This window comes from Sinocyclocheilus rhinocerous, unplaced genomic scaffold, assembly GCF_001515625.1.
Source record: "Sinocyclocheilus rhinocerous isolate Xijiao unplaced genomic scaffold, SAMN03320098_v1.1 scaffold677, whole genome shotgun sequence".
NCBI classification, from domain to species: Eukaryota; Metazoa; Chordata; class Actinopteri; order Cypriniformes; family Cyprinidae; genus Sinocyclocheilus; species Sinocyclocheilus rhinocerous.
Genome location: NW_015633185.1, coordinates 1,258,023 through 1,270,524, shown reverse-complemented (window position 1 = coordinate 1,270,524; position 12,502 = coordinate 1,258,023). Strand labels below are relative to the sequence as shown.

At 37.7% G+C, this 12,502-nt stretch overlaps 2 protein-coding genes across 2 annotated transcripts; one reads left to right on the top strand and one right to left on the bottom strand.

Annotated features, from left to right (window-relative positions):
- The first annotated feature begins 213 nt into the window (after positions 1 to 213).
- LOC107743538 (angiotensinogen-like) lies at positions 214 to 3,889 on the top strand. The gene is made up of 5 exons (XM_016556806.1): positions 214 to 288; positions 1,403 to 2,197; positions 2,654 to 2,924; positions 3,020 to 3,170; positions 3,367 to 3,889. Exons 2-5 carry the CDS (start codon positions 1,429 to 1,431, stop codon positions 3,541 to 3,543), a joined length of 1,368 nt encoding a protein of 455 aa, XP_016412292.1. The 5' UTR covers positions 214 to 288; positions 1,403 to 1,428; the 3' UTR covers positions 3,544 to 3,889.
- A 333-nt stretch (positions 3,890 to 4,222) lies between these two features.
- LOC107743537 (conserved oligomeric Golgi complex subunit 2-like) lies at positions 4,223 to 12,049 on the bottom strand. The gene is made up of 18 exons (XM_016556805.1): positions 11,790 to 12,049; positions 10,834 to 10,995; positions 10,685 to 10,750; positions 10,523 to 10,603; positions 10,347 to 10,447; positions 9,575 to 9,683; positions 8,872 to 9,051; positions 8,584 to 8,708; positions 8,359 to 8,485; positions 8,083 to 8,222; positions 6,939 to 7,000; positions 6,574 to 6,725; positions 6,317 to 6,499; positions 6,154 to 6,226; positions 5,912 to 6,054; positions 5,292 to 5,431; positions 5,025 to 5,205; positions 4,223 to 4,927 (listed from the first exon to the last, which is right to left on the bottom strand). The coding sequence occupies exons 1-18, from the start codon at positions 11,847 to 11,849 to the stop codon at positions 4,820 to 4,822; spliced, it is 2,193 nt and encodes a 730-aa protein (XP_016412291.1). The 5' UTR covers positions 11,850 to 12,049; the 3' UTR covers positions 4,223 to 4,819.
- Between the last annotated feature and the right edge of the window lie 453 nt (positions 12,050 to 12,502).

The following is a 12,502-nucleotide window of genomic DNA, read 5'->3' as shown; positions in this document are numbered from 1 at the left end:
TCCTGTTTTTCATCTTATGAATGTCATGTCCATATCATAGTGTTCTCTCCAGTCTGTGTGACCAGTCTGACATCATAAGGTAAATATTGTATTGTGTGGTTTCCTATTACTAAGTTATCAACACACAGAAGCTGATTTGAAGCTGAACACTGAGGAAATCTGAGTGTCTCAATAATTTGTTAATGTGTAACTAAGTTGACTGGTCATCATGCAATATATGTTATTTAAATACTGGGCAGACCCTCAGTCCACCATAGTCCAGCTCTAAAATCAGCAAAGCATCTGAAGGTAAATAGGAGATCTGTCTTTTTATTTTTTTACACCTTAATGACTGATTATCTATGTCTGTGATTAAAGACTTATCATTAAATGATCCTTGGCTTAGTTGAATTACGCTTAACAGTGATAACCAATCCAGACATATTACTGCATATCAGTTTTGCTCTGGGACTTTGGACTGTAATTTTTGGCGTAAATTCGTACATAACTATATATTACTAAAAATGTTTTGTATTTTAATTGTATTTTTAAAGTCACACAATCCTTTAAAAATCATTGGAATGTGCTGATTTGGTGCTCAAGAAATATTTGTTAAAAACACTTGTCCTGTTTAATATTTTTGTGGAGATTATAATACATTTTGAATTTGAATCTGGTCTTTTTTTTTTCTTGGCGGTGTAACAACAAAAATGGGGGGAAAAAATTCTCAATGATTTTGCTAATTTTATGAAAATTACCTGATATTTTTTTTTATGGTGAAAACAATTGCCGAAATTCCCCAAATAGCCAAAACTGACAGTACATGCTATTTTTTTTTTAATAAAATAAAATCATTGCCCATAATGATGTTACACACAACAGGTAAAAAATAATGTAGGAAAGCACTTGTCCGTAACAAAAAATGTTTAAGGTTTCTTTGCTGAAAAGAAAGTTTAAATGAACTGCATTTATTTAGTAAAATTTTAAATGTCCTTTCTGTCACAAAAGCATACATTTCTTAAAAAAAAAATCTTGTATTTTTTTACATTATAATCTGCATCTACATATTATCTAAGAGCGTTTTGCTGAACTGGAATGTACTCATTCGACTCTTTGCTCCTTTATCTGAGTCATGTGTTCTCTGCTCTTTGGTTCAGTAGGGTTATTGCACTCAAATGCAGCTCAGTACAGAGACCTCAGCTGCTGTAAGGCAAAAACTGGTCAATTTATTCTGTGAAAAAAGGGTGAAAGAGCAGAGATCGATCAGCCGTAGCAAACAGCCCCCTGTTGGCTCTGAAGTGCAAAAAAGTGTTGATATGTTGACATGTCTATTATAATTTAATGTATTGTGCGATAAGTTTTGTTAGGATTCTCATGCAATAGCAAGTCCATGTCATAATCAAATCAGTTTAATATCCAATAGGCACACCTGAAGGATTTCCCATTAAGATGAACAAGATGTTGCTCACTCTCATAGTGGTTTCCTGCTTTGCAATGGGAACAACCAATCGAGTGTATGTCCACCCTTTCAACCTCTTTAGCTCTGAAAACATCAGCTGTGAGGTTATTCAGAATGAGGAACACAAGCCCTTCGGGACCGTCCATCCACTGACTCCTCTTCAGGAAGGTACTGAGCCAGACCCACGACCCAGCAGCACAACAGAGAACCTGAAAAACCTCACCCAACGGACCGCTGTGTTAGCAGAACTGCAGAATTCACTCGGGCTACGCATGTATCAGGCACTTAGTCGTACACAGAAGCATGCAAACACACTGCTGTCACCCCTAAACGCCTTTGGGGCTTTGGTGACCCTCTACCTGGGAGCATCCAAAAAGACTGCTATTTCCTACCAACAGCTGTTAGGACTCAACCTGGAGTCTGAACAGGCCGACTGTGCATACTTTATTGATGGACACACAGTGTTGCGCACACTCCAGGCCATCAGCGCGCATGTAGACGAATCACGAAATGAGCTCAAGACCCTCATGTGGACTTTCATTAACAGCGACGCTGACCTTTCCATAGACTTTTTACGTGGAACACAAGACTTCTCAGATGACTCTTTTGTCCGAGCAGTGGACTTCTCAAAAGCAAAGGAAGCTGAGGTGCAGGTGAACAACTTTATTCAGAAAACATCAGACAGCAAGGTTAAGGACCTGTTTAAGGGTGTTACTCCAAAAACGGACCTGCTGTTTGCTAGTTCAGTGCATTTTAAAGGTGAGTGATTCGAAAATGATTCAAATATGTAAACTGTGCATCCTCATTTAATTAAACTATCTGAAGAATATTCTAAATATATACATTTCATTATGAATCTTGAAAGACTTAGTGACATTAGTAAGACTTTTAGCAATATGTTTTTTTTTTATTTCCCTTTTCCTTTATTGTTTAAGGACACACTTCAGTGGCTAAAATACCCCATCAAGTATTTAGGAGGAGAAAGAAAAATAGCCTATTTTTATTGTTATGTGCAACAGAAAAAAATAATGTAGAAAATAGACTCATGGAGGCACTTCAAAAAATAAAATAAAATAATTGCCCATTTTTGTTGTTACACACAACAGAAAAAATTATGTTGGAAATAGACTCATTGAGGCACTTGAAATGAAATAAAATAAATCACCTGCTGCAGGTTGGGTACAGTAGCTTTTTAAAATCTGTAATCTTTTCCAGGTAACTGGAAAACTGCTTTCCAACTTGAAGCAACCAGTGATCAGAAGTTCTGGACTCATGAGAACTCAAGTGTCGAAGTCCCCTTTATGATGCACACTGGAAACTACATGTACTTCAATGATGTTGGCAGGAAGTGCTCTATAGTCAAGCTTGGTCTCAGTAAGAGGACCTATATGCTGCTAGTGCTGCCTAATGAGGGAGCTAGCCTGCAGGACATTGAGAAGCAGCTCTTAACAGTCATACCTACATGGCATCGAAATCTAAAAGAAACGTGAGTACATGTTTAGTCTGAGAAAGTGCACACCGAAAATGGTAAATAAAATTACCTCAAAGACCAATCACAGATTTACTTGTTTGTGTTGGCAGGTATCTGGAACTATCGTTGCCCAAATTCTCCTTGACTGCTGTGACAGACCTGAGATCAGTTCTATCTGAAATGGCAGTGGAAAAATACCTCATGGGCTCTGATGCCAACTTCAGAAGACTGAGCAGCAAGGAGAACTTCACCGTTGATAAGGTAAAATTCTGTTTATGGCAAGAGTTTGCACTAACTGAAGGACCAGTCAAATTTGACTATAACCAGTTCTGACCAGCTGTAACAATTACAAATAACTACCTTTATTATCAACATGGTCCACACAGTTCTTTTCGTTATACTGTAGAACAAATGACAACAGTAATCTGTAGGCTGTATACCTCCATATATCTTACAGGTCCTCAACAAGGTTGTGTTTGAGATGACAGAGAGAGGATCGGAGGTTCAGAATAAAACTGAAGATGGAAGGGTTCCCCATAAAGTCACGGTCAACCGGCTGTTCTTATTTTCTATTGTAGAGGGGAACTCTAATGCCATACTCATGCTCGGCAAAATCGTCAATCCAACAACCTAAAAAAACTCAATTTTGGTGATGACTTTACATTATATTACAATATAAGCAGTGTTTTAATGTTTCCATTCAACTAATAACCATATGTTAGAATAATGGATACCATCAAGTCAGTGTCTACCTGTTATATCTTTGCTCAGGCAATCTTTTTAGGGATTTTCAGGACTTGGGTGTCTTATATTTTAGTATCTGCTAATTCAAAATGTTTAATATAGAGTTTGTTTCTATGCATAACATGGTTACTTGAATTAATTGCAATTATTTTAATGATGTATTCATAATAAGAACTATGTACAAACTCCATTTATGTACTGTTAAAACAAATTAAAGTTGAATATTTATGAATAAATATGACTTGGAGGGATGCTCATTTTTAACCAAAACTGCAAAATGATTCAACAAAAATGTAAGAAACCAAAAATCCTTTAAATAACAGCAACTGTACAGTATGAAATGTCATAATCATCAAACAACCCACATTTTCTTTATCCAGTAAGGAGTGAATCATTTAAGCACATGAACAATAAACAATTTTACAATCTTCATTATGCATCTAAAAAAACCACAGCATAGTACTTCAACACAAACTTTCAGTTGAGGGGTCACTGGCCTTTTCTAAATGTTCGACAAGGCCATTTTAGTAACAAATTAACTCTCTACACACACACCACACTCACAAATATTTCATACTATCCTCATTTTTTATTGTTAAATCTTAGTAGTGCCATTCTTACCCAGTGAAACACAAACTCCAACACCCATTTTGATATTTAAAAAAAAAAGAGAAGAAAAACAGAGGTAATTTGAGCATTAAACCTCTTTAGCGTTTGCACTGTTGATGCTATTTGGCAGGGTTCACCAGAGCTAATGTCTGAGGAGAAAAATTTCTGAGATACAACTCCAGTCAAACACCTGTATTGAGTGCAATGTTTTGATGTAACCACATATGACAGGACACGAGAGCTTATAGCACTTATAAGCTTATAGTATATGCTGAGTGTCATACAAAAAACTCTATTCTTTTCTCCAATAAGTTTGATCCATAAATTATATGACTTTTCTGGCCATATTATCCCATATAGTTCAACAATAAATAACTTATCAGAGAGTAAATCACATTCTTTTAGTGTGCTCCTTCTCCAGACAGGTTGAGATAGCTGCTATTAGAACGGTTGAGGGATGGCAGAACTTCATAAAACCACTCCTGGAGCATATACTGAGCCATGTGGCATCATTCGGATCAGTAACCATTTTGGACCCTACTTTTGATCATTGTGGTTTAGGACCCCGTCTGCTCCACTGAAGCGAGATCTCTTGCTTCCTGTACCAGTTCCAGCAGAGAAGAGAACATGGTGATGTCACTTGGCTGAAGACCCATCTTCTCAATCTTGGGTAAAAGAAAAAAAGAGAAGTACAATGAAGCAAACCTGATATGCACAAATAGGAGAGAAAAGCTAATCGTTCACCAAAACCCATGTTTATACCTGCTCTCCAAGATACTCCACATCCAGTGCCAGCTGCAGGCGGATCTTACTGTCATCTGATGGCCCTGCATTGACACCTATGGTGTTGGTGGTGGTCGTTTTCCTAGCCTGTTTCAACCTCTTTAGACTTTCCTCCATCTTCCTCACTGAGCTTAGCACATCTGATATAGTCTCAAAATACCTATTAAACATATAGGTCATTTTTAAACAAAAAGTTCTTCAATCTAGAATGAATAAAGTTCACCTAGATGTTTGTCTCTGCTATACCTATGGGTGCAGTCTGAGAGTGTGACCCGGAGCCACTCCTGAATAATGGAGTCTTTCACCACTTTTTTGGAGTCGGTCACCAGCTGATGGAGTGGCTGAAGTGCGTTTTCCATATAGGCTGAGGCTCTGGTGGGCACTTCCTATTAATGAGAGAGCAACTAAAGTTCAGGCCAGAGCACTGAACATCTTTTTGTTTCCATGTAGAGGAAAATGTAAACTTGCAAAGCTTGCAAACGGGCACTTTCAGGTTTTTAAAGTATGTAACAAAAGTAGCTACAGACTTCTTTCACATTATGACATCACATTATGAAACAGATTAGCAAAAAAGAAAAAAAAAAAAGTAGGACGGGGACTTAGGACTTTGTTCTATCCAGCGGTTGTTGACTGGTTATTCCTTCCGACGGTTTATAAATTCTGTTTAAGATGGATAGAGTCATCAAATTGTTTGAGAAATCTGTTATTTAACTAAGTAAATATTGTATGGGGAAAAAGTAAACCAAATAATTTATAAACATTTCAAAACAAATCAATCCAAATGTGTTTTTTTTCCAGCCTGTCTCAGATCTTGACTCACTGATTTTTGCATGACTTTTAAATATTGCATGCGCATATAACTCGACCTTGTTAGTCCTTCGATAAAGTCGTGGGACTTCCGAAGCGTTTTTCAGGAAACGAATGCTCCTTTCTGTTAGATGCTGAGTCATTCTGCTGTTCAGTGTGGGGACGCAGCTGGACAGGGATGCACTGGAATCCTGCAAGGCTTCTGGAGCACCAAACAGGAATCAAACTTATTACTTAGGAACATTAGAAATGGCATCAGAATCTTACAACATCAGAAATGGCTTCAAACTCCAGAACAAACCTGAAACAATGGCAAAGTTTTTGAACCCAATACTCTCCAATTTTGCCTTGATCATCTCAGAGATATCTGGAATCTGGGAACAGAGTTAAAGTATTTCTCACTCGATCCAAATAAGATCAAAATTAGACTCTTGCTCCATGTGAAAAAAAAAAATCTGAATTACCTGTCCTTGTAACTTATCAACATCAGCTGCAATGAAGACGAGCTTCTTGGTAGACAAAACGTTGGGGCTGCCAGTTTCGCTGTCTGCATCCTGTGATGTGCGACTGGATGTGGAGGAGGCAGAGCTTGGGAGCGGCCTTATCGAATCTTTGCTAGTCTCTGGAGGAGGTGTTTTCGTTAGGACCTGTGAGACGAAAAAGAAAGACATCAATAACAATCCTATTATGATTCATATCATTTCCGCCAGGAATGCTTTACCTCAGTAAGGAAGGTGGTGTATCTGGTAATCAGCTGAAGCGTTAGTTTCCAAAATCGATGAGCAAGCGGTGGCAGGTACACCTGGTCAGCCCAGCACCTGCACACACAGCTCCACAACACTTCGGTCACCTGCAGGTGGTAGCTGCTGCCCGCTAGTTCACAAATACAAAAAGCAGACTAGGTGTCAGTGGTGATCAGTTACTCGCACTCTTGTGACAGCTATATTTATCACAAAAAGCGGACAGCAACAGGTCCACAGATGCATAGAGAAAGCAATACCACATATCCCTGTCAACATGTCCTAAAGGTGTTGTTTTATGTTCATGTGCATTAATTCTTACATTAACCCAAATACACTGACTGACCTGGAGCTGCCTCTAGTCCATCAGAAATGGCATTTTCTAGACTTCCAGCAATCTCCTTGAACCTGAAAAACAAGTCAAGGCAAGAAAGTCAAGAGACAGCTGTAGACATAAAGACTTCAAAGTGGCCTCTGCTACATAGCACTTACATCGATTCTTACTGAAGTTCTCAATGACTTCAAACTTTCAATATACAGCACAGGATATGCAAAGATGTTGGACTTTTTTTTACAAATACTAATTCTGTATTAAGCAGAACATTAAACAGCTGATTTGTGATATGAAAGGTCAGACTGGTAATGGAGAACCCTTTACACAGGTCCATAATTGGCTGTATGTGACTGCCATGTGGGCTGATGCACAGGAAGTATGGGGGAACGAAACAGAGTGACAAATGGCAAATGCAATTTTACTCAAACTTTTACCAATCCTTTTGGCCATTAAAATCAGAGAACTTTTACACTTGGTCTTTTAGTTGTAACAATTAACAAATACAAATACAATTTAATTATACTTAAAAATAATTGAATCTGAATAAATAATCATTAAATAGAAGTCTTAAAGATATCTTAAAGTGTTCAATATCTACAGTAAATAGCAAACATTGTTTCAAATCCAGTATGTTAAACCATTAAACAAAGACAACACAAGAGCTACTGAAGTCCACTACAAGACCTTAATTCCAAGAAAAAGCAAACACATTTTACAGGCTTAACTGGCTTGAACAAACTAAGAGAGCAGTGGACTTTATAACCAGCGAATAATAGTGATCAAACATCACAGAGCAAAGACTGTCCAGCCTAAAACACAGATCGATTCTTATTCAGGGCGATTATCTCTCTTTAAATATATTGCACAAAGAACAGAATCCAAGCAACACAGGAGATTCCAAAAAAAATTATTTAAAACTATTTGAGTCACTTCCAACAGACACAGGGTGAGTTTACTGGAAGCAGGTTACAAACAACCCCTTTAAAGGAATCTCTTTCTCTGCACTTTTTTTTTTATTGTCAATATATTATATCACAGTGTAGGAAACAATGGGTCAAAGAGATTTTCTACGTTGTATTGACCCAGAATACTAGCTCATGAACAAAAGCACTGGAATGGTACAACCGTGACTGGATTTCTAATTCCTCTTACTCACCGCAGCTGGAAGTACACTGGCAGGTTCCATTTGTTCTGGAAGCTCTGGTAGCACGGATGTGCTCGCAGCCTCTTCACGCTGGCCTGGGAACCACACTGCCTCTCAAACTTACGAACAAAATCCATGCTGACAGTGTATCTCTTCACACAAGAACACAGCAACAAAGAGAACCATTTAATGAGGTGTACAATTCCATTTTATAAAGTGATTTTAGTCAAAGAAAACAATAAGTAAATAAAACAAGTCAATGCTGGTGCATTTTTTCACTTTGCTTACCTCATAAAATGCATCTGGGTTTCCAGGATTGAAAAGGGAAAGGACTCTTTCCTCAACACCTCTAATGATCTCAGGCCAAACAGAGTTCACCAGGAAGTCATATCCTGGAACAATGTCTGCTTTATCACTGGGCATACAAAAGGGTAAACTCATTAAAAAGCATTGTGTGTAATATTACAGCAATGGCACAATGTAGTAAACGTTCACTTTGAGTGGCAGACATACCTAGAGATTGCCCCACCAGTCACCTCTCGCAGCAGTCGACAATGGTGAGGCACAAACTCCAACAGCTTTGCATACATCATTTTAAGACCGTTAGGGTTGGATTTGACAAATTGTTCAACTATAACCTGAAACAAAAAGGAGAAATTGACATTCAGATGGAGAAGACAGATGCATTTTGTATCTGTAGGCTTGAATCTCATTTGCAAAACTCACAACACTGTAAATAATGACAGATATGCAAATTACAATTGACTGTACTGCTGTAACCGGGTGATATGCAAAATCTACCTCATCCATGTATGGTTTGACTAAGACCTGTCCGACCAGTGCCTCTGCATCCCTCGTCTTATCTATGGTAGCATATGTCCTGAGGCAATGCCGTACGATATCTATATTTGACGTCTGCAGGCCTTGGATCAGTAAGCCTTCCAGTGACTGCTGAAGCATAGCTGTGATACCTGCTATTCTCTGGAACACAGAGAAAAGCACTCACAAAATCAGTAATTAGATATACGGCATATGGACAAAAGTATTGGGGGCACCTGACCATTACACCAGCAGGGACTTTAATGACATTACATTCTAAATACACAGACATTAATATGGAGCTGGTCCCCCCCTTTGCAACTGTAACAGCTCCCACTCTTCTGGGAAGGTTTTCCACAAGATTTTGGAATGTTTTTGTCACCAGTAGAGCACTTGTGAGGTCAGACACTGATGATGGATGAGAAGGCCTGGCTTGCAATCTCCATTCCTGTTCATCCCAAAGGTGTCCAGGTGACTGAGGTCAGGGATCTGTGCGGGTCAGTCAAGTTCTTCCATACCAAACTCAGTGGCGGCATTTACACCACTGTGTCCGATGTTTGGCATTGAATTTCATAATTAAGAGGTATGTCCCAATACTTTGGTTCACACAGTGTAAAATACTTTCTCCTACCCCAGCTTAAAGTGACAAGAAACACAATGGGATACTTTAAGACTGGGAGCTCACCGGTCGGACTTTATCAAGCAATGGCATTCCTTTGCTCTGGACTGCATGAAACTGTAACTGGTTGAACTCGGTGGCAATCCGCTCTAGAATCTGACCTGCCAGAAGAGGACTTAAAAACAAAAAATAAGCTGTTCATTCAAGTGTAAAGTAAAATGCAAATGGTACATGATCTACAGAATCCTTTCCTTAAGCCATGAGTCATATTTCAAGAAGTTGTTTTGCTGCAATGTACACTACTGTACCGTTTGTGGTCAGTATGATTTTATTGTGATTAATACTTTTATTCAGCAAGGAGTGTGTAAAGTGACTTTAAAGACTTTTACATTGTAATAAAGATCGCTATTTCAAATAAACACTGTTCTTTTGACCTTTCCATTCATCAAAGAATCCTGAAAAAATATTTAATGTATGTTTCCACAAAAATATTAAGCAACATCGTTTCAACATTAATAATAAGAAATAATTCTGAGCATCAAAACAGCATATTAGAAAGATTTCTGAAAGATCATGCGACACTGAAGACTGGAGTAATGGCTGCTAAAAATTCAGCTTTGCCATCGCTGGAATAAATTACATTTTAAAATATATTTAAACAGAAATCATTTATAATTATTTTAAATTAGAATATTTCACAATAGTACTGGTTTTACTGTATCAAATAAATGCAGCCTTGGTGAGCATTAGAGACTAATTAAAAAAAAACTGACAACTAACTTTTGACAGGAGTGTAGTTGTTTCATTTACTTCTTGCCTCTTTCACTACTTCACGTACCTGCTGGTCTCAAGTGATGTTGTATCTTTAGTGTTTTGGTGAAGAATTTTCTCAATCTTCTCCACTGATCTCACAACTTGGATAAGTCTTAACACACAGAGCTACAAAAGACACAATGTTGGACAATGTGTGCATAGTTGTAACATAGTATTTTAAGTTTCATCACCATGACTTACCTTCTTTTTTTGAATGTCATCTTGCTTGGATAGCTGGGTGTCTATAGCTTCAATAACTTCATTCACAGAGGATCTCAAACTCTGTACATGAGAGGAAGATACTTAGATGATGACTTACATATGGCCAATTCAAATGTATTCACTCATGTGTTAAGCACTTACCAGCACCTCTTCGCGTAACTGGCCCAGAGGGACAGAGAGCTGATTAAGGGCTTTATCCATTCCAACCTAAAGCACAGATACAAACAATAAGCCTCCAAAGCATGTGGCAAAACTCATAATGCTCCAGAAAAAGACATCACAAGACTCACAAGATTTGTGGAAAGGTTAACGAAATCTGCATAGTCTTTATTGATAAGCTCGACCATGGCTGTTTTGAGAAGCCTGTAATATTGCTCCAGATCTTCACGCATCTCTTCCAGCTGGACACGCTTTCTGCAATCAGCCACAAATTTGTCCACGTCGAAGTCATCCTGCATAGAAATGTACAAATATTTAAAATCAAAATACCATCAGGCAGAAAGGTGTCAAATAATGTCAAACACAAGGAAGGACAACTGGAAGACAGTCAAGAGATTGTTGTATGGAGAATAAATATCCAAAAGAGCTTCCATTAACCCTCTGCTCTGTTTGGTGGTTGAGAGACCACACATCCATTTTAAAGATAAATATCAAGCTGACATTTTAATGACTTTTCATAAATCACATGAGAAGTGATTATAAACTATTTCAATGAGATAACATTCTCCAACTGTCCTCCATGTAGAATGCTATGTTGTGTATGTTTGTAGGTCTGCGAGACCCCAGATGCTGTTGCTGTACGTGCTGTAAAAATGTTCTCATTCTATCAGTTGTGTTTTTGAGTATTTTTTTATTTTTCTACAGTATATTTTGGGTGGTTCAAAACTACATTGACGTGACAGTCACATTTATAAAAAGAGCATGGATTTGTGAGGGTTAAAACTTTATTCAAGTCCAACAGGTTTTGTCTTAGTCAAATGAACATATTAAAAGTGCCTGAAGTGGAAAAATAGATTAACTTGCTAATTATTATTATTATTATTATTTGTATGTGTACATCATTGGGATCTCTGGGGTCCCAACATAAAGTCAGTCTGGGCAGCGTTAAAGATACTTGTTCAAGCAGTACTTAAACATATAAATACAACACACAAACTAAACATAAACCGCTGCTCAATCAAGTTAGTTACCGTAAAGCTGAATACAGGTCTCTTTTCAGTTGATATATTACTAACAGATCACTCACCTTCATAAATTCGTCTTTGTCGAAACACAAAGAATCGGGTCCCTTTGGTAACGTCATCATTCTTTTCGGACGGCCACAAACAAAATAATCTGCAAATGTATTTGTTTAAACGTGAAGATTATTTGCTACATTTCGTTCAAATGACACAGTAATCAACTCAACTTCCGCAAACATGGCACACGCTAACGAGTGGGTGGAAAATACAAAACCCTGCTGTGTCCGAAAGAGAGAATATCTGTGAAGAGCGCCTTGATTGGCGACCAGCGGTACTGCAGCACGACTATACTGCACAGCCAGTCATGAAAACTAATTTGATGACAAATTATTCCCAGCTATGTGAACACACGTATTTTATACTGCCAAGGACACTTGAATAGTGTTTTATTCCTATTATGTAACCGGTGTTATAACTATAGGGTGAAAAATTACTTAGTTGCTCAATAAGACTAGCAAGCTGCAAGCAAGTAACATAATGTTTAACATAACGTATTCTATAACTATCAGTATTTAAATTTGATATTTGCTTTGTTTTATTAAATAACAAAAAAAATAAATTTACAATTGTATGATATAAATTGCTTTAAATTTTAAAATGTCTAACTGGATCTCGTTTGATGCTATTGTATATTTAAACTGGAAAATATTAATACGCCCACAAGGCATTTTAACACTATGGCAGAGCAAATATAATTCGTGTCTCTAACATCTATGAT